The sequence below is a fragment of the Danio rerio genome, chromosome 21, assembly GCF_049306965.1.
Source record: "Danio rerio strain Tuebingen ecotype United States chromosome 21, GRCz12tu, whole genome shotgun sequence".
Lineage (NCBI taxonomy): Eukaryota > Metazoa > Chordata > Actinopteri > Cypriniformes > Danionidae > Danio > Danio rerio.
The window spans coordinates 11394728-11414348 of NC_133196.1; the positions used below are offsets into that span (position 1 = coordinate 11394728).

At 35.7% G+C, this 19621-nt stretch overlaps 1 protein-coding gene across 20 annotated transcripts in view; it reads left to right on the top strand.

The window, feature by feature from the left end:
• LOC567670 (probable E3 ubiquitin-protein ligase HERC1) overlaps window positions 1–19621 on the top strand; it is a 167731-nt gene that overhangs the window by 34739 nt on the left and 113371 nt on the right. For all 20 annotated transcript variants that reach the window (XM_073935797.1, XM_073935798.1, XM_073935784.1 and 17 more), the window contains exons 9-20: window positions 2794–2938; window positions 3684–3855; window positions 5065–5199; window positions 6235–6400; window positions 10051–10176; window positions 12772–12993; window positions 13489–13641; window positions 13848–13980; window positions 16119–16310; window positions 16639–16851; window positions 16947–17120; window positions 18748–18859. In XM_073935797.1, coding sequence (XP_073791898.1) covers window positions 2794–2938; window positions 3684–3855; window positions 5065–5199; window positions 6235–6400; window positions 10051–10176; window positions 12772–12993; window positions 13489–13641; window positions 13848–13980; window positions 16119–16310; window positions 16639–16851; window positions 16947–17120; window positions 18748–18859 — 1943 coding nt within the window. The remainder of the gene's footprint in view (window positions 1–2793; window positions 2939–3683; window positions 3856–5064; window positions 5200–6234; window positions 6401–10050; window positions 10177–12771; window positions 12994–13488; window positions 13642–13847; window positions 13981–16118; window positions 16311–16638; window positions 16852–16946; window positions 17121–18747; window positions 18860–19621) is intronic.

The window sequence follows — 19621 nt, forward strand, 5'->3', positions numbered from 1 at the left end:
GCCTTTTATCAAACTCGAGTTAATAAACTGATTCTTTCACCTTATCAGACTTGTCACGATACTGAATTAAAAGAAAAACCTTCAATTTCCCGTTAACACTGTTGATGGCTTACTTAAAACAGCGCTGATTTGCCATTGTGTTCACGTGCTCAACAGAAATGACTGTGATTGGCCGAGAAGGTCATCAGTTCAGCCTCCGTTGTTTACAGAGTACAAACACAGACGAGTGATCTGCTTGAGGACTCGACTGATCTTCACGGCTGCTTTGCGCTCCAGTGTCCGTGTATCTGTGTTTGCACTGGGTGAAGAGCGGTAAACTGATGAGCACTAGTGAATACTATGGTAAATCAGCACTGTTTATGAACGCACTCAGCGGTGCTTGAATGTAAACAGGAAATGGACAATTTTAAAACTTCAGTACCGGGACAACATGAGGATGTGCTACTGAGGACTGCAGTGTTTTATCACTCACCGGGTTACATAGGCTGAAGCAGGAAAGCATATTACTCTTGAAGAGATTGAGATGTTGTTTGATGCTAAATTGCTTTTAATTGTTTAAATTAAACTTACAGAATGACATTAAAGTGATGTTTACACCATTTCTGCATTTTAAAATCTCGGCAACAGCTGGAGGTTAATAGTCCACAGCATGTTACTGCAATGTTTACAGTGCTGGTCCTATACTTCCGGGTTTCTTCCCACCGCAGCCTCGCTTTGGTTCTTAAAATGGCGGCCGCGTAAAAAAAACATATGGGGCGGTTTCTCCACACCACCACCAGCGTGCAATGGCGCCAGTGCTCTCACCACATACCAACTATTGGTGGAGTAGAGAGACAGAGATGAAGCCAATTCGATGGATGGGGAATGATTAGGAGGCCATGATGGGTATGAGCTGATGGAGAGAATTTGGCATGTTACACCCCTACTCTTTAGGAGAAGTGCCATGGGATTTTTAATGACCACATAGAGTCAGATCCTCAGTTTAACGTCTCATCCAAAAGACGGCGCTTACTGACAGCATAGTGTCCACTTAACTTTACTGGGGCATCAAGACCCCCTGCTGGCCTCACTAACACCACTTGCAACAGCAATCTAGTTTTCCCATGTGGTCTCTCATCCAGGTACTGACCAGGCTCAGCCCTGCTTAGCTTCAGTGACTAACCGGTCTTGGACTGCAGGGTGATATCGCTGTGGCACTAGTCGTTTATTACATTTAAAAAATTATTTGTTCAAACTACTTACTTTTTTTGTGATTTTTATTTTGATTATTATTATTTTTTTTTTGTGACAACCTAATAACTTAATTCCTTCAATTTGTCACAACACAGATCTATTGTGTAGAACAGAGTATTTTTCACTGTGTGTTTAAGAAAAAAGGCCCTCAGTGGCTTCTCCTTCCACAGCAAAATCCATTTTTCTTTTTGGTATTGTGCACCAGGATGTGACGATTTTGTTTTTATTGACTTAGTGGATGGTAACAGTGTTTTATTCGCAAAAATTGTATGCGATACAGTGGTCCCTCGTTAATTGTGGGAGTTACGTTCTAAAAATAACTCGGAATAGGGGAAATCCGCAAAATAATCAGCTTAATTTCATTCATTCATTCATTCATTCATTCATTTTCTTGACAGCTTAGTCCCTTTATTAATCCGGGGTCGCCACAGTGGAATGAACCGCCAACTTATCCAGCACGTTTTTACGCAGCTGATGCCCTTTCAGCCGTAACCCATCCTTGGGAAACATCCACACACACACACATTCACACACTCACTCATACACTACAGACAATTTAGCCTACTCAATTCCCCTGTACCGCCTTTGGACTGTGGGGGAAACCGGAGCACCCGGAGGAAACCCACGCAAACGCAGGGAGAACATGCAAACTCCACACAGAAACGCCAACTGAGCCGAAGCTGGAACCAGCGACTTTCTTGCTGTGAGGTGACAGCTCTACCTACTGCGCCACTACGTCGCCCCAGCTTTATTTTTTTTCTCGATTATTATAGATGCTTTATGGCTGTAAAACCGAAAGTGATGAACCGAAGCTTTTATTTATTCTGTAAAAGTGCCCTACAGCTGTGTAACTTCTACCTTTCCATTAGCATGTCTAGAATTACAACTATTTGTGCGATGATTAGCATCTTCCTCTGCCTTTTGGGTGCTACCACAGGTGCCTTTGAGGGTGCAGAATATTTCGCCGACATTGTGGGGAGAAAACTTTAAACATACTGTATAGCACTTGAGTCACACTGCAAGTGATTAAAGCTTTATGTATATTTGGCCAGCTGAACACATTCTGTATTGTACTGGATACTTTAAAATGTAAATAAAATAAACAGTACTATCCATGCGGTCAGTGTTTATCAGCTATTAATTCATTGAATTTACAGAAACAGTACTATATTGTGATGTATCAGGATATGAGAAGACTTGTTTTGTTATACGTTGTTTTTGTCATATCTCTTAGACTGAAATGTTGTATAAAACAATTACGAATAAAGAACCGTTTACATCAAGTAAGTCAGAAAATGGGCACTTCCTAATAAACATGGTGGCAGGTATCAAAAAGAAAACTGGAATTCACTACGTCTCCAATAAACAGTTTTATGTGCTATAACAAGATGTGCACAAAACTAGGAGTATTTGTTCACAATTGGAGCTAAAAGTTGAACAATGAGTCTTCTTTGCTCATATTTTCTAACGAGGCAAATGTTAGTTGAGGCCACTGAAGGTCCCGCTGGCATTAACAGAGTAAATATGCACTGTTGTAAATTGTCCTGTCTCTGTGTTCAGGTGTTTGCGTGGGGCTGCGGCTCGTGTCTCGGCTGCGGCTCATCTGAAACCACATCGCTCAGACCTCGACTGATAGAAGAGCTCAGCATCACTAAAATCATCGACATTTCATGTGGAGACAGCCATTGTCTCGCTTTGTCTCATGGTGAGAGGGATGGGATGGGAAAGATGGGACTGAAAAATGTAGAGAAAAAAAAAGAAAGAAATTATATGTGTAGTTCTCTATTTAATATAGTATTTGATGTGTTAAACATTTAATTGAGTTGAGTTGAGTTGAGTTCAATTTGTTTTTAGTTCAGATCCATTAAATTCAGTTCAGTTTAATTCATTCTAATTTATTTACACAGAATTTTAAGCTTATTTAAAATATGTTGTATTATTTAATATATGTAGTTCATTTTATAGCTTATTGTGGGAGTTTCATTTATTACTGATGTTTTGAACATCAAATGCTCTAGAATTATGCTCTAAATGCTCAAAGAAAGCACAAAATATGTTAAAACATAACACTAGTAAAACAGAAAATGCACATTTTATTTTGGGTTTAAAAATAAATTAAAGTGAAAAGCTGAAAATAATAGCTTATAATATTATAAATAATAATACAATAAAAGTTAGGCTCAATAAAATGCAGATTTAGAATATAGAAGTTTGTAAAAGCTGATATTTTATGGATTTTATTTAAATTTTAGACTTTTGTGTGCTTTTCGAATTAAAATATTCTTGCAGCCTTTATTTAATGAAGCAAAAGTAAACATTTTTAAATTAAATAAAAGTGGTTTACTATACTCCCAGATTGTTAATTGTCAAAATAAATTTCACAGATCAATTCTACATTTTTTTTTTTTCTTTTGAAAATTATTAAATAATTTCATTGCTTTGTGTTACAGAAAATGAGGTGTTTGCTTGGGGCAACAATGCCATGGGTCAGTGTGGGCAGGGCCACACCTCAACGCCTGTCACCAAACCCAAAAAGGTGATTGGTCTAGAAGGAGTGTCAATCCAGCAGATCACAGCAGGCACCTCCCACAGCCTGGCCTGGACTGCTGTTCCTACAGACAGGTGAGAAGACCGTTTCATTAGTCCTGATGAGGGATTTCAGGTCTTTTCCACAATACATGTACTGTATTTCATAATGTCCTTTATCGGTAGGCCTATCGTTGAGTCTATTTATTTATTTATTTATTTATTTATTTATTTATTTATTCATTTATATTTGTGTGAAAATGAATAAATTAAATGATAATACTAATTACTGAAAAAAATTACTTAAATTATTAAAAACTGAATAAAAGATAATAATTAATAATTTCAGTAATATTATTGACTAATATGCACATTTTTTATATGATTCATTGACAATACAGTTTGTTTGTTAGAATATATATTGTATTATATGAGAGACTTTGTTTACCAAACTAGTGGACCTTATTGGATTTATACTGTTAACCTTAAATACATGTTAAATATGGCGTTAATGTTTTTCATATTTTTCACTCCCAAATAATTATTCCACATAAATTAGCAGATTTTGTTTTACAATATTTTGTGCAGAAATAAAAAAAAATATCCTTGTATTCTGTCTGGCCCTACTCATTAGTTATAAATAATAATAATAATAATAATAATAATAATAATAATAATAATAATAATAATGAAAACTTTAACCTCCTGATCTTAACCTAAACCAATAGCAGTTTGTCCTTAAATGAGTTAGAGCGTCACAGAAATGACAACTTGTCCTATTTGTTATGCAAATCAAAACCTGCATAGCTCCATCTGGTTTCTCTGCTGATGTGTTAATAAAATACAATTTACATTTTCCATCATTTAAAGTTGTGTAGCTGGGATTGCTTTCCTATTATGTAGTGCTGCACGATGTTAGAAAAATCTGACATTGCGATATTTTGTTTTCCTGCAATATATATTACGATTTGAATATAGATGTAATTCACCAGATGATTTGAAAAGCTCTATTTGGGAAGATTTTATTAATTTTGAAAGTGAAATAAACAGTGCTTTATGTTTTTTTCTGGGGAGTTTAACAGTATTCAAGTACAGAAATTGAACAATCAAACGTGAAATAACATGTTCATCATTTTGTAAATAATTAAGAATTGTATACTTTTAATAATATCTTTATCTTTTAACCTTTAATAAATAATCTAATCTTGCGAAGTAACTGTAATAAGGAAGTAAAAGTAATTGTTCAGCCCTTCTATCATAAGTAAATGTGTGTTTATATGTGTTTGTGTTTTGTGCGTTTGGCAGGCAGCTGGTGGCTTGGCACAGGCCGTTTTGTGTGGATCTCGAGGAGAGCACCTTTACGTATCTGCGCAGTTTTCTGGAGCGTTACTGCGACAGTATCAGCGGAGACACACCGCCTGCACCTTTCCCCTCTAAGAGGTGAGATGTGGATATATTTAGGTTGGTTTTAAAAACATGATAAACTGAAGTAGAATTAAGAAAAATTATTTGATGTACATATACCATCTTATTGTGCCCCTATTATGGATTATAAAAGGCCATAGTTTGGTTTGGGGGTCCCGACAATAGGCTGATATGCATGCTAGGTCAAAAACAATTTCATTGTCTAACAATATAGCTGTAGACTGCAAACTTCAGATGATGTAATGTTGCTGTGATATTTTCTGCTATTTTCTACCAATAGCTCTGAATAAATAGAGTTCCACGTTAATGATTCCATTAAATTAAATAATTTTATTTAATTTAAAAAATAATTTAATTTAATTTAATTTTTTTTATTTTTTATTTTAATTTTTACTTTCATTTTATTTTAAATTTTTATTTAAATTAATTTTAATTTTAATTAATTAATTAATTTATATATTTATTTATTTTATTAACTTAAATTGAATGAAATTTAGTGTTTGTTTTTGTTTATTTTTATTTCACTTGAATTCCTATTTTATTTTAATACATTTTAATTCATTTTATTTTTATTTTATTTTATTTTTTATTAAATGTTTGTATTTAATTTAATTTTCATTTAATTTAAATTTAATTTTATATATTTTATTTTATAGGCAAATGTCCTGATTGCTGTTATTCATATATTGTAGTTCTTTAGAAACCTTTATTACAATTCCCTAAATTTCTTTAACTACTTTTGGGTAGATTAGTTTAATACATAGCAACATTTAAACAACTGCAAATAAGTCCCTTAACAGCCACCTAGCACACCCTAGCATTAGCATGGGTTTGCAAGTAATCTGCTATACCTGTGTCTATGTCAGCTGCTGAAATGACTCTCATCTAGCAGGAATGTGACAAACACTCAAAGCTGCAGGGGTAACTGGCACAGACCCATTATCATCTCCATACCCACAGGGCTGGGGTCAGAGCAGCATATGGCCTGGCACTCACTAAAGGTCACTCGTCTTCAAACTTCTCATTCTCACCCTCTCTGTTTCTTTCCAGGGAACATCACCAGTTTGTGTTGTTGTGTATGAAACTGTTGTCTATCCACCTGTCGCTGGCACATGCCGGCGGGACGGGGGCCACAGTGCTGGGTGCTCAGGGTCGTCCCCTTAGGAACCTGCTCTTCAGACTCATCGACTCCAATGTACCGGAATCCATACAACAGGTCTGGCATGAACCACTTGATATGTTATTTCACTTGATATGAGGTTTTTCAATCCTCAATAATTTGAATGTTTACATTTATAAATTACAATTGAAGTACTTTATATCTATATACATTGAAATTATTACCAAGGCGTAGCATAGAAATTGAAAACAGGAAAGGACCTAAGAGAGATCCATGTAGCACTCCTATATACAGTACACACACACATATATATATATATATATATATATTTACTAATGGTGTAATGGATCTGCCCGTGCACACCAAGAAGGTTTTTTCTTACGTTTTCCGTTGATGTTTGATGCCTCGTGACTAAATAAAGGGCATCAATGTGATCATGCCAACCAACGCTCAAAACGACAGACGTAAAAGTGTCATTTTTAAAAAAACGCCCTATGCTTGTTTTTTTGCTATGAAGCGCCACGTCAAAACCTTCTTCAGCAATCAGATTTACACTATCCGCTTGTTAAGTGGTGACGTGTTTGTGACGTATGTCATACTGTTTCCGGGTCCAAGCCGCCATTCATTGGAGTGGAGAAATCATTCGTTTATGATCACGTTTTATTCCTATCACACATTAAAGTAAATTTTATATAAAATCAAAGTGTACACAACAATCTCTGGGCTTGCTGCATAACAAATATCAAAAATGTAACAATTTATAAAAAAATAAGTCACTTTCTGGCCATCGTATATTAGGCATGGACATATATACTGCATACTGCGATCGTGATTTTCGAAAGCATTAAATCGTTTTGTAAAACTTTATTATTACCATTTCATGAGTCTCCCCATTCAGTTGAATAGAGCGATTGGACCCGGGAGCCACTTCGCGTGACGTCACACTTAACTACCGGATTGTTCACATGCACAAAGCTGCTGAAGTTGCAGTAAACAGCACTTGGAGGCGCTCAAGCGCAAAACTGTCAATGCGAGCACACATTAACGAAGATGCTCAGAGGCATGGAGCTGCTAATTGCAAAGCAAGTGAAAATAGCTTTGGTTTGAACGAAACGTCTTGATTTGGTTTGGAAAAACGTCTTGATAAATGCAAACAAAAAGAGTCCCGGCCTTTAGAATCATGCCATTTTTTTGTATCAGCAAAAAAGGAAACTTATGTAATTTGCTTTCCGTTTTTTACAAAAACAATACTGCAAAAAACGTTTCGTTTTAACCAAGCAGCAACATCCTGCTCTCCCTCGTGAAGCAAATATGGAAATAACACTGCAAAAAAATCCCAAAATATGGAAAAAAAACTGCAATTCATTGACTCTCCTTTAGGGGCTGACTCCCGGAAGTCCAGATGTCCACTGACTGCAGTGCTAAATTGGCCAATTTTACAGCTAATAAAAACATGTTTACAGCCTGGGACAAAATATGGTTTTGGTTCATATAGCTAACATTACCCTTCATGACAACTGTGAGGGGGGTGAATTTTTTTTTATAACTCATCTGTTTCGTTTTATTAAGTTATATTAGGTCTGCATAATTAAGGGCGTGTTCACTTGAGTGACAGCTAGGCCTCGCTGGTCTCCGTCATGTCATTCTGGCTGATTAGCTGCTGAACTTGAAGCATATAAATCATGTTTTTGTTTTATGTGCCTTTACACAGTCAATTGCCTTTTGGAATTATTTCCTACAATTATCAGATAATATGGCATGCTGTGTGCACTTAATTGTGCTCGAAAACCATTCAAGTTGCCTCCATTTCCCAGTTGAGTGAAATTCTTATATACCTATCATATCTATAAATGCATTTGTTTTATTTAAGATTATTTATCATTTATAATTGTCTTTAGAGCTGTAATGCACTCCAGAATCTTGATCAGCTCTAGGCTATAGAACAGTCCACTGAAACGTTGTCATACAGTGTTATGCCTGGATTTCATAAATAGCTTTGCATTTACTACCACAGACTCTATTTGAAGTATTTGGAATTAATTTTTGTTTTCTTTGTGGCTCAATGTATTACAACAGTGTTTTTAAAAGACTAAACACTTTATTGATATAGTGTACAACCAAGCACATGTGGTCAGAACACAAACAAGTTGCAGGTAATGAAGTATTAAGTGTTTCTCCCCAAAAAAGCCCATCTGAGCAAAATGCTAGCAGGCATCTGTAGCTCCGCTCACGATCCGCCTCTTTGCTCTTGTTCGGTGTCCCCAGTCAGTGTGATGACGCGGAAACAAAATAGCAACAGTTATCCAGGTGTACTTTTAGCTTCAAAAACCTAGTTGGTGACTTCACGGATACTACGTCAATATTTTTTACAGTCTATGCTTTTAACAAACATAACCTAGAACCTGTAATATTAATACAAAATGCTTAAAATCAAGAAATAACCAGCTGAATAAAAAAAGTTGAATATTCAATTCCACATGAAAACTGATCTTTGCTAGTTTTCTGATAATGTGGAGTTTATAAATCTAGCATCATCATGTTGTACAATACATCATATTTATTTTTAGTCTCATTTTCTAGTTATGATTCAATAATTTGCTTATAAAACTTCTTGGTTCATTACTTAATGTGTCATTTTTGAAAACTGTCCGTTATTATAGTATTAAATCCTTCAGTACTAATTTTTGATGGTTGTTTGTTGTCACATATTGGTTAAATAATGTAATTGCTCCAACTTTGAGCAGCGTCAAGTTGCATAAAAGGGAGATTTTAATCTTTATCATAAACTTCAGTGTTTATATCTGAACTATTAACTGTTCTCCTAGTGCTTCTGTGTATTTTGATTGTTTGTAACTTTGTAACTAACCTAAAAAAGTAAAAATAAACACTTGCAAATCACCACCATTTATTAATTATGTTGTGTGGGTGTTGAGATCCCGATCTTTTAATGATCAATAATAATCTAGACTTAACAAGTAGTGATAGAAAACAACTTTAATAACCTACAATGGTGCCCCCACAGTATACTTCTGTCATCAGTATATTTTAGAGATTTGAATGACGCAGTAGGCGATCTCTATGCAACCGCTACAAATGTTGGATTAATCTATAAGAAAAAAAGCAATTCAACTTTAGTTGTGATCTGTCCGTTAAACCCCTACTACTGCTTTTTTTGGGGAAATTGGTGCAAATGTATTAACATAAATGTAAGTTTTAGGCATTTTGAAAGCTACTTTGACATTTTTATAAAGCAGTATAAGCACACTTGCTTTTTTATTTTAAAACTTGACTTAAAGGCTCATTTACAGTACGCTGCATTCTAATAGCTTTTAACACACAGTCAATGCTTTTGGACTCTTAAGATTTTCTTTAGCTCACACATAGTTAAAACAACAATTACGGTATTATCATAGACCATAAATATTGCACACCCTACCATACAGTATTTAAAACATACACTCCAGGAGTGCAGTGTATAATTACTAACTCGCACAACTACAGTAAACAACTTAAACCATTCAAATTGCTTACATATGCAGCTGGAGTTTCGCCCACATGCTGAAAGCACTAAGATGGTGGTGTCTGTTGACTTTGTTTTTTTCTTTGAGGGAGTTTGCAAGAGACACGACTTTTCACAACCCTCAAACTAACCGTTTGGACTGAGTCATCTGACAGAACGCCAGTAAATGAGTCATTCCTACACAATGGTAGTTAATTAATGTTTGTTTTCGTGTGTGTTCATTTAGGCAGTAATAAGCACGCTGTCTATGGGAGCATCTCTGTTGCTGCCTCCTCTCAGGGAGAGAACGGAGTTGCTGCACTCGCTCTTACCTCAGGGCCCGGAGAGCTGGGAGAGCCTCTCTAAAGGACAGGTAATCAAGCATACAACAACTGCTACAAGTCTCTAATGTTCTACTAAAGTAAAAATGTAAGATTGGTCTTTTTTTTTTTGTTTTTTTTTTTTTTTTACCTCAAACTGTTGTTCTTTGGTGACTCATTTGTAAGCCAAATTTAAGTCTACCAGCACTTTGAGACAAAAAAAAAAATCACCAAAATTAATATCCTGAAATCACTACAGGAGATTGTCTCAAATCTTCTGATACAGACAGAATTACTTTGAAGAAAAAATGTGATTGCAACGACCAATAATCATCTGTTAGTGAACATTTTAAACTAGCAAAAACTAAATCATGGCCAAAATCACACAGTCTGAACCACTTTAAATATGAATATTTTTTCTATAGTGCTCAATAATTTGCACATGTACAGGGTGGGCCATTTATATGGATACACCTTAATAAAATGGGAATGGTTGGTGATATTAACATATTGTTTGTGGCACATTAAGAATTGTGAGGGGGCAAACTTTCCAAGATGGGTGGTGACCATGGTGGCCATTTTGAAGTCGACCATCTTAGAACCAACTGTTGTTTTAAGTAAAACTGCCGAACTGCAGTTAAAGTCACCCAAAATTACAGGAAACTATTACATGAAAGCACTTCACGCAAACACCTTATTTATATTTTTGTCTATTAAGGCAAATAACAAGACTACAGATGTCCATGTAAACATAGTCAGTAGTGTCTTTGAAGTAAGTGAAAGATCCAGAAGGGCATCCTGCTTATTTGATTAAGATGGGCATTTATATGTCAGATGGTTCACCGGTCAGGTATACATCCACGCTAAAATATCAAGGTGAAAGTCATTATAGCTTGCGTAGAATAGACACAGATCCCAACCCAACTTTGAGAATAGATTGACGGCGCAGCACGTTCACGCCGATAATGGCCCACCACTAATATATTATATTATATTATATTATATTATATTATATTATATTATATTATATTATATTATATTATATTATATTATATTATATTATATTATATTATATTATATTATATTATACTATATTATATTATGTTTTATTATATTATATTATATTATGTTTTATTATATTATGTTTTATTATATTATATTATATTATATTATGTTTTATTATATTATATTATATTATATTATATTATATTATATTATATTATATTATATTATATTATATTATATTATATTATGTTTTATTATATTATATTATATTATATCATATCATATCATATCATATCATATCATATTATATTATATTATATTATGTTTTATTATATTATGTTTTATTATATTTTATTATTATATTATATTATATTATATTATATTATATTATATTATATTATATTATATTATATTATATTATATTATATTATATCATATCATATCATATCATATCATATCATATCATATTATATTATATTATATTATATTATGTTTTATTATATTATGTTTTATTATATTATATTATATTATATTATATTATATTATATTATATTATATTATATTATATTATATTATATTATATTATATTATATTATATTATGTTTTATTATATTATATTATATTATATTATATTATATCATATCATATCATATCATATCATATCATATCATATCATATCATATTATATTATATTATATTATATTATGTTTTATTATATTATGTTTTATTATATTATATTATTATATTATATTATATTATATTATATCATATCATATCATATCATATCATATCATATCATATCATATTATATTATATTATATTATATTATATTATATTATATTATATTATATTATATTATATTATGTTTTATTATATTATGTTTTATTATATTATATTATTATATTATATTATATTATATTATATTATATTATATTATATTATATTATATTATATTATATTATATTATATTATATTATATTATATTATAATACATTACATTACATTACATTACATTATATTATTTTATTTTATTTTATTTTATTTTATTTTATTTTATTTTATTATATTATATTATATTATATTATATTATATTATATTATATTATATTATATTATATTATATTATATTATATTATATTATATTATATTATTTTAATTATGTTTATTTTATTATTAGTTTTTGCTTTTTTCTATTTTTATTAAAATAAATGCAGCCCTAGGCCTCATTAGTTATAATTTTATTTATTAATTTTTTTTTTGTGACTGATTTATTATGCACTTCAGAAAATTATACTTGGCAGGGCATATGTAGCTATGATTTCATCCAAGTTGCTCTTTTAATTTATGCATGACATTGAAATTTTGGAAAAATGGGAACATTTGTCCCATAAATTCAAAAGATCAAAGCTAAAAGGACAAATCTCTCTGGGGCAAACTATTAATATAAATGTTTCAAACTGTGAACCCAGCTTTATTGCTCACTCCCCGGTGCCCATACCAAGCAGAAATATTTTACTCCGTACATTTTCAAACTGGACTCACTAAATGCGTACATATCTGCAATAAAAAAAACAATTGATTTGCTTTTAAAAGTATATCCCAGTTTTTTTTTTTCCTAATCTTTCAGTAATAATTCTATTTCAGCGTCTGCAGCTGGATATGGTGCTAAACAGCCTGCAGGAACAGAGTCACGTGGCATCTCTGTTGGGATACAGCTCTCCTGGGGAGTTGAGTGCAGGTCTGGCGCTGCCACCAACCCCTGACCGTCCCACTGGAAGCGTCAGCTCAAACTCAGAATCTCCAGACCACCTTCACCTGGCTGAAGTCCTACTGAAGACCTTACTGCTCAGCATCGGCTTCTATACAGTCAGTCTACTGGTTCAACAGCTGTCATATAGTTATAATATTAGTTATAATATTTAATGTTTGATGTAATCTCAACTGAAAAGGAAGAGCAAATGAGAAGCGTTTTGAAGGGGGTAGGGCATTTCAGATGCGAGAGAGATGACGTGCATTTCAGATGATGTGTTGACTGTTGGATGGGCGTGGCTAACATAATTGGCCATGCCCATCTAACTGTCAACAACCAACACTAATGGTGAGGAGGAGGTGTCTTATAGACAGACAATCTGAGAATTTAACTAAAAAAAAGGTCCATTTTCTAATTTCAATTAATGATTAGAAGGGCACATTTTTTTTTTCTTAATGACAGATGAATTGCTACCCACAAAACTAGCAATGTGAGCTAACAAAATCAATATGGTTGGTTTTGATTTCATATGTACAATATATTTTGAGCAAAGTTTAAAACTCAAAGCATGTTTTTGTTTTGCTTAACTTGTTCCCTTGCTGCATACTCAGGAGCGTGCATTTGGGGAACTGGAGAAGAACAGTGATAAACAGCGTTTCAGTCAATCCCAGAAACAGACGGAGGCTCCATCCCACTTCCACCACCTACTGTCAGCCCTTCACAGACACCTGCTGGCCCACTGCTACATCCACACAGGCGCTGAGGTACAAAAACACTCGTCTTGTTAAAACCCACTGCATATGATGCCTCCCACAGGCTGCCAATCCTGGGGTTACAGACTGAAGTTTAAACACAGAAAACTGTTTTGTGAACATGTTTAGTGTAAATAGCTAATTCTTGTTTCAGAGCTGAGAGATTGAGGTAGTCTGTATAATAAGTGTTTAAACAAATGTGTGTGTGTGTTGTGTAGGATGACAGCAGTGTGCTGCTGCTTCATAAACACCTGTGTCTGCTGCTGCCGTACGCTGCTGAGACCTTTAGGAGATCCACCATTCTGCTGGAGGAGAGCACACTGGACAAACACGTTATCAACAAATTACACAGTGAGAACACACACACACATTAAATGCCATCTGTCTGGATGGATGGATGGAAGAATGGATACATAAATAGTTGAATATTTTTGAAGCATTAGTTCATTCATCCCTCAATCCTATTTTTTATCTATCCATTCATTCATCCATCCATCCATCCATTCCTCCATTCTTTGATATTTTCATCCTTCCATTCCTCTGTCCATCCATACATCCATCCATCTTTCCATCCATTCTTAGATCTTTCCATATTTCCATCCATCCATCCATCCATCCATCCATCCATCCATCCATCCATTCATTCATTCATCCATACATCCTTCCATTCTTTGATATTTTCATCCTTCCATCCCTCTGTCCATCCATACATCCATCCATCTTTCCATCCATTCTTCAATCTTTCCATATTTCCATCCATCCATCCTTTTATTCTACAATATTTACATCCTTCCATTCATCAATCCATCCATCCATCCATCCATCCATCCATCCATCCATCTATCCATCCACTCCTTCATTCATCCATACATCCTTCCATTCTTTGATATTTCCACCCTTTCATCTCTCCATCCATCTATGCATCATCCATCTTTCCACCCATCCATTCATCCATCAATTCTTTCATTCTTTGACATTTCCTTCCATCCATCCATCCATCCATCCATCCATCCATCCATCCATCCATCCATCATCCATCTTTCCTTCCATTCTTCAATCTTTCCATCCTTTCATCTCTCCATCCATCCATACATCATCCATCTTTCCATCCATCCATTCATCCATCAATTCTTCCATTCTTTGACATTTCCTTCCATTCATCCATCCATCCATCCATCCATCCATCCATCCTTCCATCCATCCATCAATCCATCCATCCATCCATCCTTACATCTTTCCATCCATCTATCCATTCATTTATCCTTCCATTCATACTTCCATCTTTCCATCCATCTATTCATTCATCCATCCTTCCATTCTTCGATCTTTCCATCCATCCATCATTCATCCACTCATTCATTCATCCTTCCATCCTTCCATTCTTTGATCTTTCCATCCTTTGATTCCTCTTTCTGTCCATCCATCTGTCTATCCATCCATCCATCCATCCATCCATCATCCATCCTTTCATTCTTCGATCATTACATTCATCCACTCATCCATCATTCATCCACTCATTCATTCTTCCATCCATCCTTCCATTCTTTGATCTTTCCATCCTTTCATCCCTCTTTCTGTCCATCCATCTATTATCCATCTTTCCATCCATCCATCCTTCCATTCTTTGATCCATCCATCCATCCATCCATCTTTCCATCCATCCATCCTTTCATCCATCCATCCTTCCATTCTTTGAACTTTCCATCCTTCCCTCCCTCCCTCCCTCCCTCCATCCATCCATCCATCCATCCACCCTTCCATACATCCATCCACCCTTCCATCCATCCATCCATCCATCCATCCATCCATCCACCCACCCTTTCATCCATCCATCCAATCAATCCACCCATCCATCCATCCATCCATCCATCCACCCTTTCATCCATCCATCCAATCCATCTATCCATCCATCCACCCTTTCATCCATCCATCCATCCATCCAATCCATCCAATCCATCCATCCATCCATCCATCAATCCATTCGCCCTTTCATCCATTCATCCACCCTTCTATCCATCCATCCATCCATCCACCCTTCCATCCATCTATCCCCCCTTTCATCCATCCATCCGCCCTTTCATCCATCCATCCATTTATCCATCCATCCATTCACTTTTTATCCATCCATCTGACCTTTCATCCATCCATCCATCCATCTATCATCCACTTTTTATCTATCAATGTGCCCTTTAATCAATCCATCCATCTATCCATCCATCCATCATCCACTTTTTATCTATCAATGTGCCCTTTCATCCATCCATCCATCCATCCATCCATCCATCCATCCACTTTTTATCCATCCATCTGCCCTTTCATCCATCCATCCATCCATCTTTCCATCCATCCATTGGTGGATTTATCCATCTGTTTATGTGTCCACCAGTCCTTGTGTTATATGTTACCAATCCTTCTTTGCATCCCGTTATAAAGCAATCCTTTCATTTAAAAAGACCAGTGTATTGACTCGTTTGTGCGTTTCTCTCTAGCGGTGCTGTTTGGTTCAGTTGCTGGCAGTCTGCTTTGTCAGGTGATGTACTCTCTCCTTCTGCTGCCATTGGCTGTGGTCAAACCTCTCCTTCCTCATCTGCTCACTCTGCTGGAACATCTCAATGAGCTCAACTGTTACCTGCCCAACACTGCACACCTGGAGGACATGGAGCTGGAAGGAAACTTACAGGGTAAGCATTGAACACTGTCAATCTTTGGAAACATTACCTTAAAGGCATAGTTCACCTAGAAATGAAAATCTTTATCTACTGTTGAACAATCCATAGTAGGAACATCCGAAGTAGGATGACATCCATAGTAGGAGCAGAAAATGGAAATCAATAGCTTCTTTATCTGGCATTCTTCCTGATACCATTATTTGTGTTCAACAAAAGACAGAAACTTAAATAGTTTTGGAACAATGTTGGAAGAATATTCTATCCCTTTAATGATGCACTGAATAAATGTATTGAAATAGACACAACTTCTATGATTCCACATTTCTTTTTTCCATTGCAGAACCATCTGAAATCTCTGAGCCAGTCGTGGTGGAAGAATCAGATGATTGGGCGTGGCTTTTAGATCTAGAAAGATCTGTGGCTCTTGCCATTGGGCGGTGTCTGGGAGGGATGCTACAAGGCCCGCCTCCTTCCATCCAGGAGAAGACTGCAGAGTTCTGGCTGTGTAACCCACTTCTGAGAAATGGGCTGGAGATTGACTTTGAACAGCTGGGTAATGACATGCCACCAGGGGGCAGCAGCTTTTTGTTTACATTGTAATGTGAATGAATATAGATCAATCAATGTTTATGTTGGCTTGACTTGTAGATTGGGCAATGGGTTGGCTGACTGAGGCTGTTTTCATGGGTTGTGGGGACGTTAGACTAGCCGAGCTTCGCTTGTCAGAAGAAAACACAACGCTGGTGGAACTAGCTCTCGGCTCCCCAAGAGAACCTGCCAGCGCCCTCTGGAGGAAGATGAAGGAGTACGCAGCCACTAGAGGTGAGAGGATCTGTTAAAACGGTTGTTTTCAACCACGTTCCTGAGGGACCACCAGCACTACATGCATGTCTCATTGGTCACCTCAGGTGCGTCTGAAATCGCATACTTCTCGAGTAGGTAGTACATTTGAATTTGAATTTATTACATGACCATTAGAAAAGTATCTTCTATGTAGTATGAATGTGAGTTGTATGAATGGAACTTGGACGTACTACATCCACCATTTGTCATTTTCACGTGACCTACCTGCGTCAGTTGCGTCGCTGCACTATTGTGTTTATTTTGTGGTTATATAAAAAAAAATCACATATTTTTTTCACATATTTTACTTATATACAATGTTGATGATTTAATGTTTAAACTATTTTTTGTTTGTTTTTAAACCATAATGCTCAATAATTAACATATTCACATACCACTTTTAAAATGAAAAAAAAAATGAAAACAAGATGACAGATACAAACAAATTTGAGGAATGTCATTTTTGTACATTTACATGACTGGAAGTGAATGACACTGACTAACAAACTCAACAAAGGAATAAATGAATTAACAAATGAGGGAATCAATACATTAATGAAAGATGAGTGAATTAATTAACTAACAAATAAATAAAGAGCCTAAAGACAGTGTAAGGTGTTTAGGGAAAAAACGGTGTATGTTTTGCCAGCATTGTAAAACACTTCAGTGATCGGTAAAATGTTTGACTCCAGAATACTACAGTCAACCAATCAGTATCCATCCATCCATTCATCCATCCATTCGCCCTTCCATCCATCCATCCATCCATCCATCCATCCATCCATCCATCCACCCTTTCATCCATCCATCCAATCCATCCATCCATTCGCCCTGTCATCCATTCATCCACCCTTCCATCCAGCCATCCATCCAGCCTTCCATCCATCCATCTGCCCTTTCTATCCATTCATTCATCCATCCATCCATCCATTCACTTTTTATCCATCCATCTGCCCTTTCATTCATCCATCCATCCACCATTTCCATCCATCCATCCATCCATCCATCCATCCATTCATCCACTTTTTATCTATCCATGTGCCCTTCCATCCATCCATCCATTCATCCACCCTTTCTATCATCCATCCATCATCCACTTTTTATCCATCCATCCATCCATCCATCCATCCATCTGCCCTTTTATCCATCCATCCATTCATCCGCTCTTTCATTCATTTTTTCCATCCATCCTCCCTTTTATCCATTCATCCATCCATCCATCCATCCATCCATCCACCCTTTCATCCATCCATCTATCCACTTTTTATCCATCCATCTATCCGCCCTTTCACCTATTCATCCGCCCTTTCATCCATCAGTCTATTGCATTTTTATAACTTAATAACTTTGGTTCATAATGGGTTATGTGGCCAAATATCTGTCAAACCATTTATTGACGCATCTGTCATCCATTCATATATTCTGTTTCTGTTTATGTACCTTTCTATATATTTGCATCCGCCAGTCAATCTTAACATCTCAGTGTAAAAACTGTACTTTACAGTCAACCAATCAGTATCAGGTTTTCCACATAGTCACATAATGATCTCTGTTGTCATGTAAAATCTAAATACCGACCTTCACCGTGTGTGTGTTTTTTCCTCAGACTGGGACAGTAGTGGATCAGTGGGCGACTCTCTGTTAGAAACGGCCTGTCGCTGTAGTTTGGCTGCTTTACTCAAACACTCCGGCCTTCATGAGGCCTACTGGCAAGACAAGTAAGTAAATCCACACTTTCTCCCTCTTCACCTACATCTCTTTTTACACCATGATCTCCCTACGCCTCACTTCTGCCATAGTGTATTGAACTCTCTAATTACTTGACCCAGATTCAATGAATAAATGCTCCATTTTTAACAAATGGCCCTATATGTGGATATTAAAGAGTCGAGGTGTGTACCTATACTGGTCTCACGGTTCGGTTCGGTTACTATTATCATGCCATCGATTCGGTTCAATTCGATATCTCGGTGCTTTACGGTGCATTGTCGATGCTTTCCATACACACTGTTGTATTATGGGGGGTGGCTATAACAAGCTCTCTGTATAAACACAGACATACAGCACCACACTGTCTCTCATTCACACACACATACACAAACATAGACAGCACCGAGAATGCATACAGCCGAGAGTGAAAAAGAGGGGAGGAAAAATCACGCCAGCAGCCGAGAGGAAAAGTCAAGCCAGCAGGTGAATTGGGCAACAGTGAGAGAGAGAGAGAAATGGAGTACTTTCATTCCCTCAGTTGTAGAGAAATAGGGGCTTCTGCTGTAATTGTCAGTAAAAGACTGTACAGAAATCACACACACGCAGTGAAATTGTGCACAGTTGGCACCAGAAGTGTTGTAAATACCCGCGCTCAACTCCCTCGCGACAGAGCGCATATGAGGGAAATGACGTCAGTACATTACAACCGGTTATGATTATTATTTAACCGATACCGAATTGTCTGTGATTAATTGAAACAATTAATTTTG